The sequence below is a fragment of the Siphateles boraxobius genome, unplaced genomic scaffold (genome assembly GCF_051911475.1).
Source record: "Siphateles boraxobius isolate OS27281-9 unplaced genomic scaffold, OSU_SipBor_1 9, whole genome shotgun sequence".
Taxonomy (NCBI): Eukaryota; Metazoa; Chordata; class Actinopteri; order Cypriniformes; family Leuciscidae; genus Siphateles; species Siphateles boraxobius.
This window is the reverse complement of record NW_027509219.1, coordinates 12,975,425-12,999,148: the sequence shown is the minus strand read 5'-3', so window position 1 is coordinate 12,999,148 and position 23,724 is coordinate 12,975,425. Positions and strand designations below refer to the sequence as shown.

Below are 23,724 nucleotides of genomic sequence, written 5' to 3'. Positions count from 1 at the left end.
GAGTCCAGCAAAATACATGAATAAAAAAACAAACAGCACAAACTGTACTTTCTGAGGAGCCTCATTCCTTTTAAAGTCTTCTGAATACTTGTTGTAATATTCCATCAATCAATAGTCTTCAATCTATGATCCCCTATTGGGTCTTGAAGGAATCATTCCGTCACAATGGCCTACACCTGAGGACATCATGTTTCCTCCTCAAGGCTCTTCATTCCTGTCAGCATGCAATTCACCTAGACATGTTTTTTCCAAACTAAGTCCACCCATAATTATTCTCCATTCTGGAAAATCCACATGTATCATGTTGCGGTGGCATTCAAGCCCTAATTGGGAGGATCCTATTTATGAGTTTGGAAATAATAATTACACTGTGATGTCCATTCAAGTGATTTTATTTAATATATATGTTGCCACAAAGAATGATGGGAAATGAAGTTTGGTCACACAATGTGATTTGAATAACCACACATCATCCCATGTACTCACCAATAGAAGCACAATTACAGTGTGTGTGAATGTTTATAGGCATGGGTGAGAGTTTGTCTAATTCTTGGCAATTTATAATGTCCATGCCATGACACAAGTCAAAGGACACAATGAGTCATAAGGCCTCATTGCAAACCAGTGATCTTGCAGAAGAGTGAAAACTACTGCCTCTGGACAATAGTGATGACCAAGTCAATGAAAACATGTTGAACTTTGTTGAGGTGCTCTGTGGAAGAAACAAATATTTGAAGATCAAAGTACTGTGCAATTTGTGTAAATCAGTCTAATCTATTAAAGCTTTAAGGTGCGGTCACATTTACCAGTGTTTAGCCAATTTTCTAAGAAATTCATTCATTTCAAGAGGAATCCACTTGATCAGAAATTTTGTATGAAGTCGAAAGATTTCCCCATGCAGATTTCGCAATGGGTTCAAGTTGATCAGGTGGATTCACTATAGCCCCTTTCACACAGAGATTACGGAAAGTACACAGATAAAGTGACCCGGGATTTGACCCGGGTTCGTTTGATTTTGGTTAATTCACACTGCCAGTGATTTTCCGGAATCAGTTGTGTGCGTTCACACACAGCCCGTAAAATTCCCGTAAAGACACGTGACATCGATGTGACATGTAATGTCTCAGCAGCGTCTATAGTTTGCTTATGAGCTGCGATTTCTCTCTCGAGAGACCACGCTTGCGCATTTTTTTCTCTGATTCGATCATAAACTAGCGGATTACGTACCGTTTCACTAGCCTGCTTTCACTTCACTTCAGCATCATCATTACGACGGCATTGGTTACGGCTTTTGTTCACACAACGCGCGTTCCGGGACTGATCCCGGCAATGTTACTAGGTCCCCAACCCGGGATCAATCCCGAGTCGTGTTAGTGTTCACACAGAAGGTGTTCTGGCAATTCCCCGGGATCAACACGCTGTGTGAAAGGGGCTTATGTTGACCGACAGAAAGTTGCTAGGTTTGAAAGCGACTTCTGAGTGAAATGTACTTACTACATCACTTCACTAATAGACCGTTTTTCATCCATGAAATTTCAAAATGTATCATTTGACTTCTAGACTACCCAAGATGAACCCAGACAGGGGGCCCAAGAACAGCCAGGCCTCCTCCTCCCTCTATTGTCCCCCCCAAAAACACACACTTTGCTCCTCCCCTCCCCCAGTCTTCAACAGCCAAAGAAACTGTTTTAAAGATTCAAGACCCAGTTATACATCACAACAGGGATTAAGAGATTTGAAATGCACACATTGTTAGTGAGCACACGTGGCCTACTTGGTTCAGTGATATAAACATATATTTTGGTGTGAGGTAGCATGTACATATATGGATATGTCTATGTGTTCTATATGACTTATCTATACTGATTATGACATATATATATATGACTGTTGCACAAATCAGCATGTTATGTTCACCTATGTGTACCTAATTATTTTTTTAACCTTTCAAATGGGTGCAAAAGAAAAACAGTTTCCTAGTCTAGATTTTGTCTGCACTTAAAAACAACAAACCAAGCATGATGTTCCATTTTCTAGAAAACAGTTTAAGCAGCAACAATGCATCATGGGAAGGGAACTTAAGGGCAACACATGTCCAGTCATGCTGCTGCTTAGAGGAACTTTAGTCTTCATTTAATACAGGTTACACTCCCTAAAAACCCTGCACATTGGTCAAAGTCAGAGTACAGAGTACATCACAACCCAAAAAGTCTACTACCTACAACTGTTTAGTTCTCCCAACCAAACCAATGAGATGTCAGTAAAAACCACATCTAAACACAAAGGTAAATTAAAAGGGACATGCTTTTTTCCTTAAAGCAAGTCTTTCTGAAGGAACCATGCATGTGTCAAACCAATCACAACTGATAGCTGAAGCTCAATGGAGACAAACAATAAGACAGAGGCTCAATGGTGATACCACTCTTCTCTATTGTATGCGTTTTCTTTCCTGTCACATGGAAACCTCTCCAGTCTTATTACTACACGTTTAGTAGTCCACAGTCCTACACTGTCCTATTACTAACTGTTTCAGGGAGAGAGAAGAAAGATTGTAAGGAAGGTGAAGAAAGCAGGAGGTGGAGAAAAAACATGCCTTGTTTCAAATGTGGGCACGGTGCTACAAGGAAGGGAATCTGAGAAGGCAGCTAATTGTTTGTGTGTATGTGGAGAAAGAGAGATAGAGTGTGTGCTGACCTGTTCGGCTGTGTCCGAGTCGTAATCCTCATCGTCGGCGCTCAGTGACATGGCCATGGCTGCCTGATCTCATAGCCAGCCAGACAAACAGAAAATAGACATGGCTACCACAACCCCCCCAATCACAGTCGCCCTCCGTCTCCTCACCCGATTTCCTTTCTCTATTCCTCTTCCTCTAACCTTCCCCAATGTCTCGCTCCTGTTTCTCTCCCTCTCTTTTCCTGTCTGGAACAAGCAGCTGCACAGGCACACACCAGCCTGCTACCTCATGCATATGCACCAGAAAAAGAAGACGGGGGAGAGAGGGCCTCGACTCAGCCAATCACAGACCACTTGGCGTCCAGTTACAGGCTTGCCTACAAAGAGCACACATTGTACTGTGTGTGTCTGGGTGGTAGATGGAGAGGGGGAGGGGCGGCACTGCTGCACACAAAAGGACTACTGACATTACCATGCGAGAGCAAGGTCTCGCACTGCGAGTGATTCAGAGGGTCTGATGTTGTCTTCCTCTTACAAATACAGGAAGTTATCGGTTAACTTGGGTTTGATTGTTTCGGTCTAACGTGTTGCTTTCTGCAACCATCAGTGCACGAAAGTCTTACACAGCAGTGAAACATGGTGGGGTGCTCATTTGAATGACAATGGTCAAATGCATCACATCTAAGGGCCTCTATTTCATTAAGGAAATCTCAAATAAGTCAAATTAAAGGAAGTGGGTTTTGTTTGGATCAGTGAATGCAACCCATTCTGCTGAATGGCAGATTTGGGCATCCTCATTTGGGTAGATGTTGTTTGAACTAAAATACTTGTATTGAACTGTTTGAACTAAAACTTGTATTCATCAAAAGATAAGACTGAACTCACCAGAACAACTTGTTCAACATCTTACATCTATTCAGAAATTCTCAAAGATGAAAAACAATAAGATGTCGCAGAGATACTAGTATAATGTAAAATTTAAAAGTTTAGGTTTTATTATAAATTATAGGCTATTGAAAGTTCCCAATATATATAATATTGGGCATAATTGGGGAGACTTAGTTAACGTTTATTTTATTTCAAGTAACAAAAATGTTTGAATGGTTTTAGTTTTAGTTCATTATAATAACCCTAAACCACAGTCAAATTACACAACAACATTTGTTTTCTTAATCTGTGTTTTTTAATCAACACCTTAATTAGTACCTTAATACTTTAGAATTTAAGTTTGGAGGATAGAATTCATAAAGACTGAATGGATGAATAATTTGAAAATAAACAGGGTTAATTATGGTTTCATGCAAACTCAATTTTTTTCAATTATAAATACAAGATTTATTGGCCAAAAAAAATGCTTCAGTATTTTTGCATACTACTTTTTTGATGTTTCATAATATTGTTTTTTCCATAATGGTTTCTCCAAACCAGTTAAGCGCAAACCCCACCCCACAATATATCAGGATGTGCAACCAAAGCTATACTAAGGTTGAAGTTAAGCTGTAGGTGATGCTCCAGAAGGAAATATGGTGCATTAGGAGCCGGGGGCTGAAAAACAAAATAAGTCAAATTTGGACTTCTGAAGTTATTTATATATATATATAAATAAAAATATAAAAATATATATATATATATAAATATTTTTTTAATTTAGTGCTGCCCTTCGGAAGCAACAGAAGATACTTACATGTTTCCCGGAAGACAAATTAAGTACAGTTTACCTTCAATCTTCAAATTCAAAAAGTTTTCACCCCCAGCTCTGAATGAATCGTGTTTACTTGGAAGCATCAGTGAATGTTTGAACCATTTTTAATAGTTGTGTGTTTGAGTCCCTCATTTGTCCCTAGTGTGAAAAGATGGATCTCATAATATTACAGTCACTGCTGGAAAGGGTTCAAATATTCTAAATATGCTAAATATTCAGGAAAACTAAAGAATTTGCAGGACCTGAAGGATTTCCTGAAAAACATTGGGCAGTTTAACTGCTCAGGATAAACATAGGACTCAAAAACAACCATAAAAAAAATAATATATATATATATATATATATATATATATATATATATATATATATATATATATATATATCCAATGTGGCTCATCCAGGTAACAACACGCAGTATTAAGAATTTAAACTTTTGAAAAGGTAAATTTATGAATTAAGCTTTTTTTGTCTGACTAAACATATTTTATGTAAAATATCTTATTGAAGACAGTAGGCTACTAAATACAAAATAACATGCATTTTGTATGTCCCCTCTTATTTTGTTAAAATAATTAACATTCTGCAAAGTGTATGCAGGACTAGAGGCCTACCAGCAATATAATGTATTTCCAGTCAGTCGTTTCTAACAGCTGAGGTAAACGTTCAAATTTTCATCATTCAAAACATTTTATTAAACTAGTGCAATGCCAATGCAAAATCTGTTTTTGTGTATTTTTAGTAATTGTTGGTTTGGTATGTTTGAGTTGCTGAATAGCCTAGGCTACTATTACACAGGAGCCTAAACTCTGAGAAAACGATAACGTTAAGCACATCAGAATAAAATATAATATTCAGAATTAAACCGTGTAGCTGACTTACAGATTCAGTTAACATCCACAAATGAATAAGCACGACGATTCAAGGGAGGTTCAGACCTTGGCTGGAGCAGCTACACAGTGAACTACGAGAAAACGCTACACTTGAGCAAACAGTTTGTGAATAGGCTACTATAAATGATGGCGTGAATAAAATATAATATTCAGATATTTTTAAACCACAACCCTCTAATGTCAGAATATTTATTTTGGGGAGTGGCCACTCAGTGTGCAGTGTGAGAGTGGCCAGCGGCTAGAGCGGCAAAAGCCAATGTGTGCTTCTTTTACGGATATAATTAACGATTTGCATTTGTAATCCAGACAATGAAAGGCAGTTAGCGTCTTTTATGTTTAGTTGGTCAATAGCATAGGCTACTATTACACAGTAGCGCTAATGTTAAGCGCACCAGAATAAAATATAATATTCAGAAGTAGTACAGTGTAGCTGACTTACAGATTCAGTTAACATCCACAAATGAATAAGCGCGACGATTCAGGGAGCAGCTACACTGTGAACTCAGAGAAAAAGCTATTGAGCAAACAGTTTGTGAAAAGGCTACTACAAATGATGGCCGTGAATAAAATATAATATTCAGATATTTTTAAACCACAACCCTCTAATGTCAGAATGTTTATTTTTAAATCACAACCTTCTAAACATCATCTAAACATATTCAATGTGAGCTTCTTTTACCGAGATATGCGAATAACAGACACACAGACAGATTTTTCTGTAATTTATAGATAGATGTATGCGTGTCTGTGTATAGGCTATATTATATATATATATATATATATATATATATATATATATATATATATATATATATATATATATATATATATATATACACACACATACACACACACTCACCTAAAGGATTATTAGGAACACCTGTTCAATTTCTCATTAATGCAATTATCTAATCAACCAATCGCATGGCAGTTGCTTCAATGCATTTAGGGGTGTGGTCCTGGTCAAGACAATCTCCTGAACTCCAAACTGAATGTCAGAATGGGAAAGAAAGGTGATTTAAGCAATTTTGAGCGTGGCATGGTTGTTAGTGCCAGACAGGCCGGTCTGAGTATTTCACAATCTGCTCAGTTACTGGGATTTTTACGCACAACCATTTCTAGGGTTTACAAAGAATGGTGTGAAAAGGGAAAAAACATCCAGTATGCGGCAGTCCTGTGGGCGAAAATGCCTTGTTGATGCTAGAGGTCAGAGGAGAATGGGCCGACTGATTCAAGCTGATAGAAGTGCAACTTCGGTTCCGAGGTATGCAGCAAAGCATTTGTGAAGCCACAACACACACAACCTTGAGGCGGATGGGCTACAACAGCAGAAGACCCCACCGGGTACCACTCATCTCCACTACGAATAGGAAAAAGAGGCTACAATTTGCAAGAGCTCACCAAAATTGGACAGTTTTAGACTGGAAAAATGTTGCCTGGTCTGATGAGTCTCGATTTCTGTTGAGACATTCAGATGGTAGAGCCAGAATTTGGCGTAAACAGAATCAGAACATGGATCCATCATGCCTTATTACCACTGTGCAGGCTGGTGGTGGTGGTGCAATGGTGTGAGGGATGTTTTCTTGGCACACTTTAGGCCCCTTAGTGCCAATTGGGCATCGCTTAAATGCCACGGCCTACCTGAGCATTGTTTCTGACCATGTCCATCCCTTTATGGCCACCATGAACCCATCCTCTGATGGCTACTTCCAGCAGGATAATGCACCATGTCACAAAGCTCGAATCATTTCAAATTGGTTTCTTGAACATGACAATGAGTTCACTGTACTAAAATGGCCACCACCGTCACCAGATCTCAACCCAATAGAGCATCTTTGGGATGTGGTGGAACGGGAGCTTCGTGCCCTGTGCATCCCATAAATCTCCATCAACTGCAAGATGCTATCCTATCAATATGGGCCAACATTTCTAAAGAATGCTTTCAGCACCTTGTTGAATCAATGCCACTTAGAATTAAGGCATTTCTGAAGGCGAAAGGGGGTCAAACACAGTATTAGTATGGTGTTCCTAATAATCCTTTAGGTGAGTGTATATACTGTATATTATACGCGTGCGTGTACTGTATATATTTTTTAATCGCGATTAATCGATTTGACAGTATGTATGTGCAAAATCAGTTTTTGTGTGTGTTTTTAGTAATTGTTGGTTGGGTGTGTTTGAGTGCTCATTGTTACAATTACACAGCAAAAGTTCAGTGACAACATCAGGCTACTTTTTTTTTTTAATTCATTAAAATTCACTTTTTTGTGCATGGTTGAAAGCAAATACTGATACTGACACTGTCACTTAACTTTTGCTGTGTAATTGTAACAATGAACACTCAAACACCAAACCAACAATTACTAAAAACCCACACAAAAACTGATTTTGCACATACATACTACCAAATCGATTATTCGCGATTTAACAAATATACAGTACACACACGTATATTATACAGTATAAATATAATATAGCCTATACACAGACACACATATGCTACATCTAAATTACAGAAACGTCCGTCTGTGTGTCTGTTATTTGCATATCTCGGTAAAGATTTTTAAAGTGGTTTTAAAAATATCGGAATATTTTATTCACGGCCATCATTTGTAGTAGCCTATTCACAAACTCTTTGCTCAAGCGTAGCATTTCAGAGTTCAGGCTCCTGTGTAATAGTAGCCTAGGCTATTCAGCAACTCAAGCATACAAAACCAACAATTACTAAAAATACACAAACACAGATTTTGCATGGGCATTGCACTAGTAGCTATAACTAACTACTGAAAACTAACTAATTCAGAAGTAAACAGTGTAGCTGACTTAATGTTTAGCTGACAGAATGTTTATTTTTAAACCACACCTTCAATGTGTGCTTCTTTTACAGATATAGGCTATTTAAAGGGGTGGTAAAACATGATTTCACTTTTTTGACTTTAGTTAGTGTGTAATGTTGCTGTTTGAGCAACTTTTGAGCAAAAGTTACAGCACTCAAAGTTCAAAGTAAACCGAGACATTTGCTTTTAAAGAAATCAATTTCTAAAGACTACAGAAAACAGCCGGTTTTGGACTACACTACATTCCTCCAGGGTTGCTGATGTCAGCAAACCCCAATAAACCCCTCCTCCGAGAATACGAAATAAGGGGGGCGAGGCCATTTTATATTGCGTTGGAGAAGAGTTATTGTGGTATAGGAGTGTTTTTGCCGCAATGCCGTCGAAACGCTGTTATTTTCATCCGGATTGCAGGTCCACTTTGTTCAGCCTTCCTAGGGTCGGGGGAGTTAGGGATCAATGGTTAATTATTACCCAAATCTCGCTCTCTGTGCTGCACATTTTACGGAGGAAAGCTTCCACAATCTTCGCGAGTTCAGTGCAGGATTTGCACAACGGCTTGTCCTGAAAGATGGAGCAGTTCCAACTTTAAGAACAGAAGCAGTTGTTTACGGGCCACAACCTGTGAGTATGATTTATTTTTCGTCGATGTATTTTCCTGTAATAGTTCGTATTGTTGATTGTACGTTGTAGCAAGGAAGTAAACAAATGACAACACTGTTTGGCTCTGCAAACCAGCTTCTACAGGCATGCTAAACATGGTTCTGTGTTTGATTTGGCTACTGTAGTAAATCCAATGTTTAGTGTTTGTTTTGGGTTAATAGTTCTGTCGACAGATATTTTGCTACAATCGTTCTAAAAATACAAAAGTACCGGTGCCATACAGTCAGTAACGATCACTATAGATCCACAGTCTTTACTTAAAAAAAATCCCTTTGAGGACTATAGTATAATTTGTTAAAACGATTATATGAAATTCTTGTTTATGAAGCTTATTTTTGTGTAATACTATCATAATTAGTACAATTAAATCAAAGCGTATCTAAAAGGTAATGAGACAACAAAAACAAACCTTTCTGAAACGTCGTTTAACAGCCGTTCTTGAACAGGTTCAGCTCGATCATCTTCACTAACATTCTCTGGGTCTGATTCGGGCTCAAATTGGTACGGTTTTATTGACGCCATCATTTATAATACACCAAAGCACAAACTGGCTACCGGTAAAGGTACGGGGCGTGACGTTTCCGGAAAACTTGCACTAGGAGGTTAGCGAATCACAACACACTGGGCCAGCTAACCAATCTGAGCCCATTGCGTAGTTTTGAGGGACTGGCTTCATAGAACCCGGAAACCATCAGACCATTTTTTACAAGGAGGGACAGAGCAGTGTAGAATAAAGGTAAAATATATGAAAAATAATGCAATTTTTTAAAAACGAAGAATGAACATGTTACAGTGCACCCCACAAACACAATCAAGCCTTTGAAAAAATGTGTTTTACCATCCATTTAACGATATCTTTTGCATTTATAATCCAAACAACCTCAAACTTTGCACTGCACTTACTCTGCTCGTATCAAGACACCTGTCAAGTTTGAAATCCATCGGACAAACGGTTTGAGATGCGACACACACACACACACACACACACACACACACACACACACACACACACACACACACACACACACACACACACACACACACACACACACACACACACACACACACACACACACACACACACACACACACACACACACACACACACACACACACACACACACACACACACACACACACACACACACACACACACACACACACACACACACACACACACACGAAATTTATAGATAAAGCTAATAAAAAAGTATCCTTCAGTAGTATTGTTATCTTAAACATATCACATTAACAGCCGGCTGGTCTGAAATCTTTGTGACACGCAAATCAATTTTTCTACATTTTATACAGTAACCACCAACTACATATTGGTGCAAAAAGACGGGAATTTTGAGCGTGTAATCGCGATTTTTTGACAGTTCTCCTGACCTCACTCTCCTTCTTTTAATAACTTTACTGATGGTAACGTTACTGGGGTACATTGTGATGTTTCAGTGGTATCTAAAAAATTGGGCCAGTAGAAAAAATATTGCGTTGAGCCCGGCTGGATCAGCTCTAAATATTCACTGTGCTATTAAATTAAAGATAAAATATGATAGAGCAATAGAATGAACGGTGAAAGCGAAAGTAACAGAAGTTCCTAAAAGGTATAATTAGGCCTTTTTAAAACGTGAAAATAACTGAAGGAAATTTCTATTTGCTAAACGAATTAAGCAAACTAATTTGATTCATATTCTTTTGGTTTCTCGACCCAATATTTTTTTTTAATTACAAATGCAATGAATTTACAGGTATCGGTACTCAGTATCGGCAAGTACCAAAAATGAAAGTATCGTATTGGACTTGTTCTGGAAAAAGTGGTATCAGTGCATCCCTGGTTATTATGGTCTTGAATACCACAGTAATGGTTATAATGCCAAAATGTAAATTTTAAAAGCAGATCTTACACACAACAGCATACAGAATAGCTGATATATTTGGCTGTGTACTTCATAATCAGTGGTAGAAACATATAAAAAAAAAAAAAAAGTTGAGGAAGAGAGATTACCTTAATCATTCATCATACAGATTCCTAATGCCATGTTCAGATTCTGCACCTTAGAAAAACAATAGCAGACATTGGGTTTAATGGAGCAAATAAACTTATGGGTTAGGAATTTAGATGTCTAATAAGAAAGAAATCTAATAATGGTAAATTTTTTCTCCTTTTGCAGCCAATACAGCATCATTTCATCTTGGGAATGTCATTCTATAGTGGCCAGAGCGATTTTGAGCCATTCCTCTTCCAGCTCAGTGACCAGGTCACTATGTGGTGCTGGTGGAGGAAAACATTTTATGAATTGCTCCTTAAAAAAACCTCAAACAGTCTCAATAATATTCAAATCTGGTGACTGTGCTGGCAATAGATGTTCAACTTCACTTTTATGTTCATCAAAACATTCTGTCACAAGTCTTGCTGTGTGTATTTGTTGCATCATCATGCTGATACACGGTACCACCTTCAGGGTACAATGTTTGAACCATTATGTGCACATGGTCCTCCAGAAGGGTTCGGCAGTGATACTCCCATTAAGAACAGGGAATGCCATGCAGCCCAAACCATCACTGATCCACTCCTGTGCTTCACTCTGGGCAGCAACAGTCCAGGTGTTAATCCTCTTTGTGGCTTCTCCACACTGTAACTAAAACAGACGTGTGGGAAAGACAGCGAAGGTGGACTCATCAGAGAACAATACATTTTGAAATTGTCCACAGCCCAAGATTTGCGCTGTTGGCACCACTGAAACATTTGTGATCGGCACGAGTGACCAAAGGTTTGGTTAAGATATCTTACTCTTTCGTCAACAGTTACTCCTGTCGGATGGGGTTTGTCCTACGTGGTGGTATGCTGGCATTAACCTGGATACCATACCTCTCGATACAACACAAAGACTTGCTTTCCTGGTCACAGATGAGCCAGTGAGACGCACACAAACAATTTGTCCTCTTTTGAACTCTGATATGTCTCCCATTTTGTTGTGTGGATTGCAATAATTAATGCACAGCTGTGCTATTGCTCTGCTAATTCAACCTTCACACTCTGCTCTTACAAATCGAATGGCTGAAGATTGGCTACCAGATTGACAAGCTCCAAAACTATATTGGCCAGTGTTTGCTGGGCCCTGTCTGTATGTGTCTGTGTGTATATACTCTCTGCAGCAACATAAAATCAATTCTAGGACATGACGGTTCAAATACAGCATGAAAAAAAATATTTGGACTACAAATCCCACAAACCGTCAGCTGCGCAGTGATCGTCAGCGATGCGTTGTGGGTAGCTCGACTTGTAGTTTCCCGTGGGACAGGCTGTAGAACAGGGTAACTGGAGTTAGTCATCTTACAATCTGAGTATGTCACATCGGGTTGAAGGGCTAAGGCAAATGTACGAAGGGTAATCAAGAAGATACAAAGGCGATATCAGATTAAAACATAAAGTTTCATAACTTTTTAACTAACATCAAAACGCGCGCTATGAGTTCTAACGAGCACTCACTTCAAGCTTTGTCATGGAGAAAACTTTACTTGAGTCGAGCTAAACTTAAAGCGACCAGCAGAACCTCTGCCCTGCTCTCCGGCTTTGCTATGGTGAGTAAATAAAATGAATTACTTAACACTTTGTATGTAAAGGAGAACCGTACATTGCTCGGAAGCCTGGCAAGTTTTTCGGAGTTATAGCGTTGTAACATGACGCGTGACATGTCAATCACTCTGATATGCAAACGACACCTGTCATGGATATAGCGTAATCAGAGGGTAGAGAGTTTAGCCCTTTACACTAGCCTTGTTAGTCTTCGACATAACTCTCAAAAGTGTTAGTTGGTGGTGCTCTCAGTGGTGGGGATTTTGATTCATTCCAGTGATTCGAATCTTTTGAATCAGTTGACTAATAGATTCATTATCGTTCAACGATTCAGTTGCCCTTTCTGCACTTTACATCGGTAACGTTATCCCGATAGGGAGCAAGGTGCGTGTGTGTGTGTGTGTGTGTGTGTGTGTGTGTGTGTGTGTGTGTGTGTGTGTGTGTGTGTGTGTGTGCGTGTGCTAGGACTATTGAATCATTCACTCAATAGATTCGCGTACCTAACGATCTATGAAGCATCATCCTGAACGAACGTTGTCTCACTTTCATTCAGTCCGTCTGCCGATCGTTTAAAGGTGGGGTATGTGATTTGGAAAACGACCGGCAGATTTTGAAAATATAAAATTCTAATGGTCCTACCTTCTTTCCTCCAACGCTGGCCCTGACTCCACCCATTCGAAGAACATGTACGCGCAATCATGCACGAGCGAAAACTCAGATGCGCGAGAGATTGTAATGAGGATTTACTACTAACAGAGCCCATCTAACGAAGAGCCTTGGCACTGTCTGCCGCACAAGCCCTGAAAAGTGAAGCTAAAGCGTCTCGATCGCCCCCCGGTGACCGCTCCTAGTATAGCTCATAAACCCCGCCTCCCCATGTTATTCAATGGGACGTGAGACCAACTAAACAATTCAATTACAATTCACTTCTCTTTTTCCAAAGATAGTTTCTGTTATTTACTGTAGTTTTCATCATGCTGATGTAATTTCAAGTGTTTGTTTTTAAAATAAGTTTGTTTTTAGTTAGTTATTTGATGCTATAAAAACGGCGCTGTGGCGTACATGATTGACAGCTGTGATTAGGGGTGTCACGATTCTCCAAATCCTCGATTCGATTACATTTTCGATTCTAAGGTCACGGTTCGATTCGATTTTCGATTTTTCCTCTTTTTTTTTTTAAGCACAGGTTGCTGTTGCTCCTAAAAAGCTGAAATCAGCTCATCGCGATCTCACACATCTCTGTTATTATCAATGAAGCTGACTGCACAATGAATCTTTCATAATATATAGCCTACACTTTGTTTGTTATAATTAGAGGATTTGCCAGCTTGCAGAATTCAGCACTGAACAAAAAGTCCGTTTTGAGCGTTGAGGAGTCTAGCTAAATCGCTCAACGCTGCAAACATGTTTTAAATAGAAACTCTGGCCTGTAAATAGTTTCTATTTTGTTTTAGTTGTTCTTGTTGCTTTTCTGCAACAGATAAATAAAAATGTATTAGTTTTCTATGTTTTATTCATAGCTATTTCTAGTTTGCGGGAGTCCCGCGAATCGTTTTATTCTCCCGCACACACAGACTGAGTGCATTATCGCCCGCGCTCGCACTCGGCCATCAAATCTAGTCCCGCGCCGCACTCTATTGCGTTGGGAGTGCACGTCTGTAGATCAAGAGCCCGGCCCGAGGGTAGAGGATAGTGACGGGAAATATCTTCCCGGGTCGGGCCAAGTTCGGGCTCGGGGCCTCGGGCATAGAATCTAAGTTAGACGACACAGCTTTTCAACACGTGTGTTTTTTTTCCGCGCCGTGATGAGTCATTCATGAACGATCCTCAACGATCCAGGTTCATTGCCTCTGTCACGCGACAAATGAACAAAAGACTCGGAAGGTCGAGTAATTATTAATGTTCCCTGTAAATTATTTTTGACTGCATTATAATGATTTCTTAATTCAGAATATGATCAAGATTGCGTAGGTGGATGTGTTCGGGGAATTTGCCTGTTTAAAGTATAACATTTAAAGCCCCTGAAATGACTAGAAAAAAGATTAGTTAATTTTGATGAACGAGATTGAACAATAGAGTCAGTAAAACTTTCCATCACGGGCGCGACATGGGGGCGTGGCAGCATCGACGATTCCATTTTTTATTTCGATTTTTGAGATTGTGAATTAATTTCGATCGATTTCGATTTAAAATCGAAATCGTGACACCCTTAGCTGTGATTGACAGGTTCTCTGAGCGTAGTCGTCACTGAAGCACCAACGGACTTTTTTTCGGGGTCTTTGGAGGACTGAGGAGATTGGAGCTTTGAATTTAATATCTAAATTTCTATAATTAATTATTTCACACCGACATAATGGTTTGTTCTGCAGCAGAGACGCGTGCTTACGATTGAGCTCTGGATTGATTCAGCGAGAGTGAGGGCGGGACCAGCTTCGCAGCTTTACTTCCTGCTCACTACTGCGGATGTCTGGTCCCGAAATCGCAACTGCGCAGACTCAAGTCCCAAGATGTCAGCGCCATATCGGGACAATGGCGGCTTCACTTCTCGCCAATGGAAGAGAGCGAAGAGGCGTCGTCCATTTTTTTTTACAGTCTATGCTTCGCACTTCCTGTTAGCCCCATTGTATCATCTTTGTTGCAGTTCCATTAGACTTCCACTGGAGGTGATCGCGGGCAAGTGCAGAATGAATGGGAGTCTATGGAGCTAGACGGCTAAATGTATCTCTTTCTCCTGCTTATCGTTGAATCAACGTAGATTTTATTGTTGATTCCGCAAGTTCAATATAAATTATAGTCCAAAAGTCGAATGAACGAGTACTTATGTCCTTTCGATTTCCTACAGGTTAGGTCGTTGCTGGCCGGAACACGCTAGCATTCTGCTATTATGTGACGTCATCACATTTTTGAATGGATTTTTAGAACTGATAAGTGAACTTAAAAATGCAATTTTCAGCTTAGTGTATAATCTTAGCCCCCCCTTTTGAATGCAACTTTCAAATTACTTGACAAAAAATTACATCCTGAGAAAAGTGGATTTCTAGGGGTGAAACCCCATAGACTCCCATTCATTCTGCACTCGCCTGGGAGCACCCCCGCATGGACAGAGACGTGTTACTGCAGCCAGTCCAGAAACCGGAAGTAACCAGACAGTGCCAATTCTCTTCTATGAGACATTCTCTGCTACTAATCACCGGCTTTACTGATGAGATGCGCATGCGTCACAAGCTTTGAGTATGCGCACGAAGGGGGTCACGCGCGCTGGGGGTAGGGGGGTATGGTACGACCGTTTGATTGACGATTTTACTGCCCAATGATTCTAGGTGGTCTTGGAAATGATTGGCTGGAGTTTTTCGAGTCCTGCCGGTTCCACAGATGATTAAATTGCTTAATTTTCATTTCAGTGCTTCTAACTCAGTGGCTGTAAGTGGGTTAAGAAAAGGATTAAGTTATTTTTTAAAAATGGACAAAAAAGAGAATCACATTCCCCACCTTTAATCGTTTAAGTTGTCATGAGTCCATACAGTTCACGAAAATAATTATCTCTTTTAGCCCTGCTCCGAGTGCAAACAGCGACTTGTTCAGTGAGGGGGGCGTATTCGTTCACCTGGTACAACCAATGAAATGTTGCTTCACAACACGGACTTGAATGCTGTTGGTCTGTCTTTGAAGGCCGTAATGCAATTGCTTCAAATGCTTTGAGTGAACTAAAAACATTAGCCAGTGCACGAGAGTAAACGAGAACGATTCGTTCATTTAAAAGATTTGTTTAAAACACCAATGAATTTAAAATCTAAACACCGCTAAATTCAATTGACATTCCATGCTTAAAGGGTAACTAAACCCCTGGTCAGAGCCTGAGTCCACCCACTGGCAATATTTTGAAAAATGCTGGAAAAGTGGGCAGAGCCGAGCGGAGGGGGGGGGGGGGGCGTGCACCTGAGACGCATCTCTCTGTAGGCGAGGGCGTGGTTAGCTGGTACCCTCTGACGTCAGAGGGTACCACAACTTCCAATAGGAAAATTCAACTGCAGTAGCCACTGTTCAACCTGAAGAGGGCAGCACTCAGACATTTTTACACCATATATTGTAGAATTAAAACATTTTAAACCCAAATGTCAAAAGATGTACTCGAATCAATGAACAGCATTTATGAAGCTCCATTCTTACAGACCATTAACTAAAAAAAGTTGTTTTAGTGTTTAGCTACCATTTAACTAATTTGTTTTGTCTTTTACCAAAGTAATATTTGGGTAATCATAGTATACACTAAATTACCAAAATTACTACAGTAACTGTTATACAGTAAAACAAAAAGATCTTAATTTTCACACGGAACTTGGTATTGACTACCACTAAAATCAAAAAGAAAAAAAGATTAACTTCTTACAATGTTGTGAGGAAGCGTCATATTAAAAATTGTGATTGTAAAGTAGTAACAATAGCTGTATTAGCTATAGCATTTTGGCAAAAACTGCGGTCATGGTTGACGTTTGTAAGGGCCCCAAATATCTTCACTGTGGAAGGTTTCCGTTTGCTGAAAGATGAAGATCCCTCGCATAGCATTACATCATGGCAACAGGAAATGTACTTCCTTTGGTAGTGTTGTGTTTGGTAAACTGATAAAAGTCCATTACAAATGAAATGTAAAATATAATATGGATACTAAATAAAAGTATTTCTGTTATCATTTTGCATAAAATCACCTTCAGTGATTGACTGCTAAATGTGGACAATTAGGCGGTATTATAAACATTACAACATTAAGTTGTTTCGTGAAAAGCACTATACAAAGTTGGCTTGACTTGAAATTCTATTAAATCAGTTTAATAATAAATTGACATTTGTGTTTTAGCTGAATACAGCTATTCCCTAATGACATTTAGAGTTTTTCACAATACACAAAAAACTATTTGCTTTTGTGTTTATATAAAAAATCAATTGGTGAACCAACACAAAATTTGTTTATTCTACAAAAGTAAGCTAAAATGTAAAAATATTAATATGAGGACATGTCTTGCAGTGTTTATTTACAAAGATTAATTTACACTGAAAATCTGTAGAGTTGGACTGAATGCAACACAGCCTTTCATCACAATGATGAAAGAAATGGGAAGCATTGTCTCTTCCCCTTTAAAAGTTGATAAGCATATTTATTTTGTTCTCATAACTACTGTTTCCCTGCTGAACAGACCCTCAATCCACCTGAAAACTAGAGATGTTTTTCCGGCAATGTGTGTGTAAAGTGATTGGCAAAAGGTGAAATATTCTTTCTGAGGGTGATTATTTCGCTTGAGCTTAGTCTCTTTACTATAAGCGTAGCACAGGAAATGAACTGTAGGAGTGGCTGGGGGAAACTGCAGTTCTTAATAATTTCAGTGGTAGTTTTTTTATTTAGATGTACTCACTGCACAAGAGTAGAGCACTATTCATAACCTGCTAATGACTTCGAAACACCTTTTCATTTCTGTGACCGCAACTTGTTGGGCTTCTTTCTGGCCTTTTCAGGGCTTTGTGGTCTGTGGTGTTTTCAGAAGTATGAGAAAAACAGCTTGGCCCTATTTGCAAAATTAAAATGGAATATATATATATATATATATATATATATATATATATATATATATATATATATATATATATATATATATATATATATATATATATATATATTCTTAATCAATACAAAAATATTTAAACATCATTAAAATATGTAAAATCATTTATATTTATGTACATTTACATTTATATTTAAAAATCTTTAAGGTCAGTGAAATTAGTTAGATGTTGAGACTTGCTTTCAGAGAATATAAAATCGATTTCTTTTGCTTGCTCATTTATTTAATTAAAATGAGCTAATGCAGCAAAATACTGGAACATTTAGTCACAATTCCATTCCATACAATCACGTTAAATATATTTGGAAGTTTAATCTCGTCACGGTATCTCTGTGCATCCAAAATGCCATCAATAAAATGCACCTGGGTTTGTTGTCCATAACATACGCCTGCCTGTACCATAACCCAACCGCCACCATGGGCCTCTCAATCCACAACGTTGACATCAGCAAACCGCTCACCCACACCACGCCATACATGCTGTCTGCTATCTGCCCTGTACAGTGAAAACCAGGACATCTGTGGCATTGTGCTGTGTGATAAAACTGCACATTTTAGAGTGGCCTTTTATTGTGGCCAGCCTAAGACACACCTGTGCAATAATCATGCTGTCTAATCAGTATCTTGATATGCCACACCGGTGAGGTGGATGGATTATCTCAGCAAAGGAGAAGTGCTAACTAACACAGATTTAGACAGATTTGTGAACAATTGAGAGAAATAGGCTTTTTATGTACATAGAAAAAGTCTTAGATCTTTAAGTTTAGTTCATGAAAAATGGGGGCAAGAAAGAAGCGTTTATAATTTTGTTCAGTGTATATACCAAACTAACTAAACTGAAATAAAAATGAATAAGAACAATATATTTAAATCAAAAAACTAATACAAATGACAAAAACACACAAAAATACTAAAACCTTAACTAAAATAAATTGAAAAATAAAAACTAATTCATAATATTAATAAAAAATATAATAGTATCTCAGTGATACTAAAAGAATGATGCCATGTCATTTAATTTAGTACTCTACTACAATAAGATTTGGTTATTTCCTTATTTCCTGATTTATGCCAGAAAGAAATCTGTCAATAGCCAATGATTCATTTTAAACAACTGGTTTAAAAAAACCCTCATAACTATAGGAATATTGTTCAGTATAATATAATTACATAGTGACTTCAAAGCTGTGCAGTTGGTCTGATGTATTAAGTTTTTCTCACATTAAGCTAGGGATACACCAAACCGACGCCAATGAACTAGCGCTTGTGAAACCCGACTGTGTTGTTGCCTGTGATGAGAGAAAAAAATCTGTGCTTGAACACACCGAAAGGACAACAGGCGACTGTCAAATAACACGCGTGTTCTGCGCTTGAGTGTAAAGGAGATAACCGTCTATTTAAGATAAACCATACAAACCATAAACAAAGCAGCGCTTGCTAACCATTTTGAAATCAATCAATCATGCTGATCACGTTCTTTACTCCACTTAGCTCATGTTATTATGAAAATATTTGTGCATTCGAATGCTCAGGTAAGATGACGTAAAATTAGATCAGCCTTCTGTCTGTGCGTCATGACTTCTTTGCTCGCTTTCATCACTTTTGCTTTTATTCTCGTGCACTGACTTGTTTGCTAAATTGAACAGGTAATCAGAGTTCTCTCTCTAACCGACAGGCAGATGCCGATTCAACGTGTTCAAAATTGAATTTAGTTTTTGCTTAAACCAACTGTTGAGGTTGACTGTGATGTCTTATGTTACCAACTCGTGTGTTTTCAGGTAGCGATGGTGGAAGTGCAGTTGGAGGACGATCACTATTACCCTCCTGCCCTATTGATTGCTTTCAGTGCCTGTACAACAGTGTTGGTGGCCGTCCACCTCTTTGCCTTGATGATCAGCACATGTATCCTGCCAAACCTGGAAGCCGTGAGCAACGTCCACAACCTCAACTCCATAAAGGAATCGCCACACGAGCGGATGCACCGTCACATCGAGCTGGCCTGGGCCTTCTCCACCGTCATAGGCACCCTTCTGTTTATTGCAGAGGTGGTTCTTCTCTGCTGGGTGAAGTTCCTTCCTCTGAAGGATGTAGAACCTCCCCCGCCAAAGAATGATAGTAGTATAACCGCGGGGAAAGCCGCAGCAATCGCCTCTACCGTCATAATGGTGCCCTTTGCCTTGGTGTTTATCGTTTTCGCTGTGCATTTTTACCGTTCGCTGGTCAGCCACAAGACAGAGCGGCAGGACGAGGAGTTGCAGGTTCTGGCCAAAATCACACAGATGCATAACCAACTGGATAACAGGGGAGACACAAATTTTGCTTAGTCTACGCACTTAGATGAGTCCTTGTTCTCACACCAAACACTTTCGTAAAATATGGAATGTTGTCACAAATTAATGGACGCTAGATGGTAGGAATCAGGGATTCTGCAATATGTTAGTATCACAATATTGTGATGCCTTGTTTTTCTTGTTAACATACAAACCTTGATACAGATGGGGAATCTGACATTTGTAACGCCACACTATTGTAAACTGCCCTCATCTGTTCCGCCACAAATAATAATAAGAAATTCAGTTTTAAAGAAACCATTTTGTTGCAAATACAAAATTCCCTGCTGCTGTTGGCTGTCTAAACTTGCTGATCTTTTCATTTCGCTCTCAGCGCTTTGGATGCTTCCAGCATAGAAAGTGGCAGTCAAATACAGTGACGGTTACATAAAAGTAATAAACATTTAAAAATGTAGGCTTTTTTTTACATCCTGAGTCCGTAGTTCATTGAATAGTAACACCAAAATGTTTGCCAGAGCTGTTTGGTTATTACAGTTCAGTTTCCGTTAGGCCAAATTGTTACATTCAAATGTTTTTCAGTATTATTATAATAGATTCATTTTCTTTTCATCTTAATTGCATAATGCAAATAAGTCTAAATACCGGTAATGCATATAAGTCTAAATAGAAGCACACTGTGTGATAGTTAATTTAAAAATATGATTAACTGGCTTAGAGATTTACCCTGGAAGTGATTTAAAAAGGCTTTTCACACTGCACTTAACCCCACGTTATGGTCGCTCTAAATCAAGCTTTTAACCCAAGGCAAAGGAAAGTTTTACACTTGTAATTTAGAAGCAGGGTTATTCAAATTAGTCGAATTGTGACAGAGAATGCGACAATTGGAGTGAAGAACTCTTGCCTTCATTCTTGCCTTTTATAGCCTATACTGAGTTCATCCAATCAGTGACACTGACACAAATATGCAAATAGGTTAGCCCAGGGAATATTTTCATAATAAAATGAGCAGAGAGGAGTAAAGAACATGATCGGCATGATTGATTGATTTCAAAATGTTTAGCAAGCGCTGCTTTTTTATGGTTTATATTCCTGCAGTCTTAGTTTCGCTTTTCCCGTTTTAAATGACGAATATATAGATGAATATACCTGCTTAAATAGACGGTTATCTCTTTTCTTTTTCTATTTTTTTTCTCCTTTTTTATCTCCTTTACACTCAAGCGCAAAACACACATGCTAGTTGACAGTCGCCTGTAGTCCTTTCGGTGTGTTCAAGCACAGATTTTCTGCCCTGACGCAGGCGACGTGAAGCGATAACACCGTCAGCTTTCATTAGTGCTAGTTTTTTGGCATCGGTTTGGTGTGTATTTTAGTTTTAATAAAAATACCACAGCATTTTAATAAAAAAATAAAAAAATGCTGTTTTAAAGAAACAAAATGCTTTGGTATTTTAATAAAAATACCACAGCAAAACCAAATACTAACTAATATAAATTTCAAACATTATTAAAGACAAGTAAACAATCAGTAATAAAATAAGAAAAAATAAGCAAATTAGCAAATTTACCTGGTACAGTTTCAGATACAGAAAAGTTACAATTAAAAATGTAATCAAATGTCAAATAATTAGTGCTGTCAAAACGATTAATCGTGATTAATTGCGTCTAGATAAAAGTTTGTTTATATTATATTTATTTATATACATACACACACACACATATATATATATAGATGCATAGAAAAAAAAATATATATATATATAATAAACACACATATAAACACAAATGTTTATGTTAGATGCGATTAATCGATTTGAAAGTACTAAAAATAATGATTATTTTTATCAATAAAATATAGATTAATCCTTTTTAAAGTTACAAAAGTTATTCAGTCAGGATCAGTGAGTGATTTTATTTTTATTTTGATCTTTGGTTAACATCAAACAGCAGCAGTTGTGTTAGGCTTCTGTCACTTTAAGACCGAATGCACAGATCCAATGTACTGTTAGTTACATATGCGTTTTCTTGCATTTATGAGGATATTGTGACATAAGTCTGTGTGTATTTGTCCGTTCAAGCGTGCTCATGCTTTGGATGTGTGCGCAGCACAGAAATCAGCATGCAAGTGCAAAATTTAGTTCTCTTTCGTGTATTCTTGTGCTTGAATGGTTACATTAAATTGCACACACAAGAATCAGTAAGTGGAATCGAAATATGTCTTTTCAAATTCACGATGGTTGGAAATTTGGAACCGGTTCTCGATACCTAACCCGATAAATAAATTCCCAGGATTAACTGTTTACCTCAGGTAAATTATGAGCAGTGTGAAACTGAAGCAAGATAGCGAAGGGTTAATTTTCAAGTGTGAAAAGCCCTTCATACTTAAGTTTTTATTTAAAATGCAGCTTTAAAAAAGTGTCGTTGAAAAGATCGTATAACATTTTGATGACCCGTTTTCCTAAAACCTGTTTCATAAAATTTTGTGGAATTTTTATAAATTAAATTTTGTAATTCAGCCAAACAGTTGGTTGTGGCAGGGTTTATTTCAATCATTTATGTGCCTGGCCACATGAAAACATATTTACGTTGCTGCTGTTGAGAGCATCAAGACCCGAAATAATGTTGTTGTTGTTGTTGTTGTTGTTGTTGTTGTTGTTGTTTTTTGGGAGCGTTATCTTGCTCGAGGCTTCAAACAGCTCAAAATCTATATCATAAATATTGTATATTATTTTGTTTGTTCAGCATGTATTGTTTGTGTGAATACAAAATGTGGATTGATTTTTTTTTTTAAAGAGATATTTTAAAAAGCCTTTTCCTGTGAAGAGGCTATTATAAACAGAGGCTGGTATCATTTGTTTACAAATATAGTCATGAGTAATTTCAAGAGTAAAACCTTTAATAGGTTTTTGCACATCTACTGTAAAGTTATTTGGAAGATTTTTTTAATATTTCAAATGTTTCGGGCCACCTCCACTTGTGTGTTACATCTTATATCTTATATATTTGCTACGTTGGTTAAGTGTTTTATTATTTTGAAATATGTACAAATGCGTGTTTGATAATAAGCCTTTGAAAATTATTTTTTTGTCCTTATGGCAAAAAGGTACTATTTTTAAAACTAGAGATACTGCTTTACTGGCAGACATTTTAGTTTATGTGCTTTTTCATAGTGAAGTACTTCTGATGTAGTGAAGGTTATGGAGATAAAGAAAAATCAGAGCATCATATTTTTATATTTTATATAACAATTTATTTTTATCCTATAATTGTCTGAGTAGCTCTTCTTTGTGAATCTGTAAAATATCCCCACTTAATGGGGGTTTAAAAAAAGCCTTACTTTCATATTTAATTATTTTTTAAGATGCTTGAGTTTTATTTTATGGCACTTTTCAGCAATCTCCCGTCGTTTCACTTTTCTGTGCCCCTGACAGGTATTTGTCAAATAGAAAATGAACATTTCCCAAATAAAAATATGTAGGCTAA

General features: G+C 38.0%; 2 protein-coding genes across 5 annotated transcripts in view; one reads left to right on the top strand and one right to left on the bottom strand.

Annotated features, from left to right (window-relative positions):
• Window positions 1-12,332, bottom strand: part of kdm2ba (lysine (K)-specific demethylase 2Ba) — a 21,634-nt gene extending 9,302 nt beyond the window's left edge. For 2 of the 4 annotated variants that reach the window (XM_077223090.1, XM_077223091.1), the window contains exon 1: window positions 2,695-3,178. In XM_077223090.1, coding sequence (XP_077079205.1) covers window positions 2,695-2,751 — 57 coding nt within the window. In that variant the 5' untranslated portion in view covers window positions 2,752-3,178. Of the gene's footprint in view, window positions 1-2,694; window positions 3,179-10,770; window positions 10,820-10,917; window positions 11,015-11,999; window positions 12,069-12,255 lie in introns of those variants that run through there. The other 2 variants (XM_077223092.1, XM_077223093.1) reach the window with 2 other exon arrangements.
• Window positions 12,015-23,724, top strand: orai1a (ORAI calcium release-activated calcium modulator 1a). Its single transcript, XM_077223097.1, has 3 exons — window positions 12,015-12,347; window positions 19,733-21,892; window positions 22,040-23,724. The coding sequence occupies exons 1-2, from the start codon at window positions 12,234-12,236 to the stop codon at window positions 20,276-20,278; spliced, it is 660 nt and encodes a 219-aa protein (XP_077079212.1). The 5' UTR covers window positions 12,015-12,233; the 3' UTR covers window positions 20,279-21,892; window positions 22,040-23,724.

What these genes read in the sequence shown, in the direction of transcription:
- orai1a (XM_077223097.1), top strand. Translation starts at nt 12,234, where the DNA reads ATGAGTTCTAACGAGCACTCACTTCAAGCTTTGTCATGGAGAAAACTT. An exon ending in TGCTCTCCGGCTTTGCTATG is followed by an intron (nt 12,348 to 19,732) that starts GTGAGTAAATAA and finishes GTGTGTTTTCAG; the next exon opens with GTAGCGATGGTGGAAGTGCA.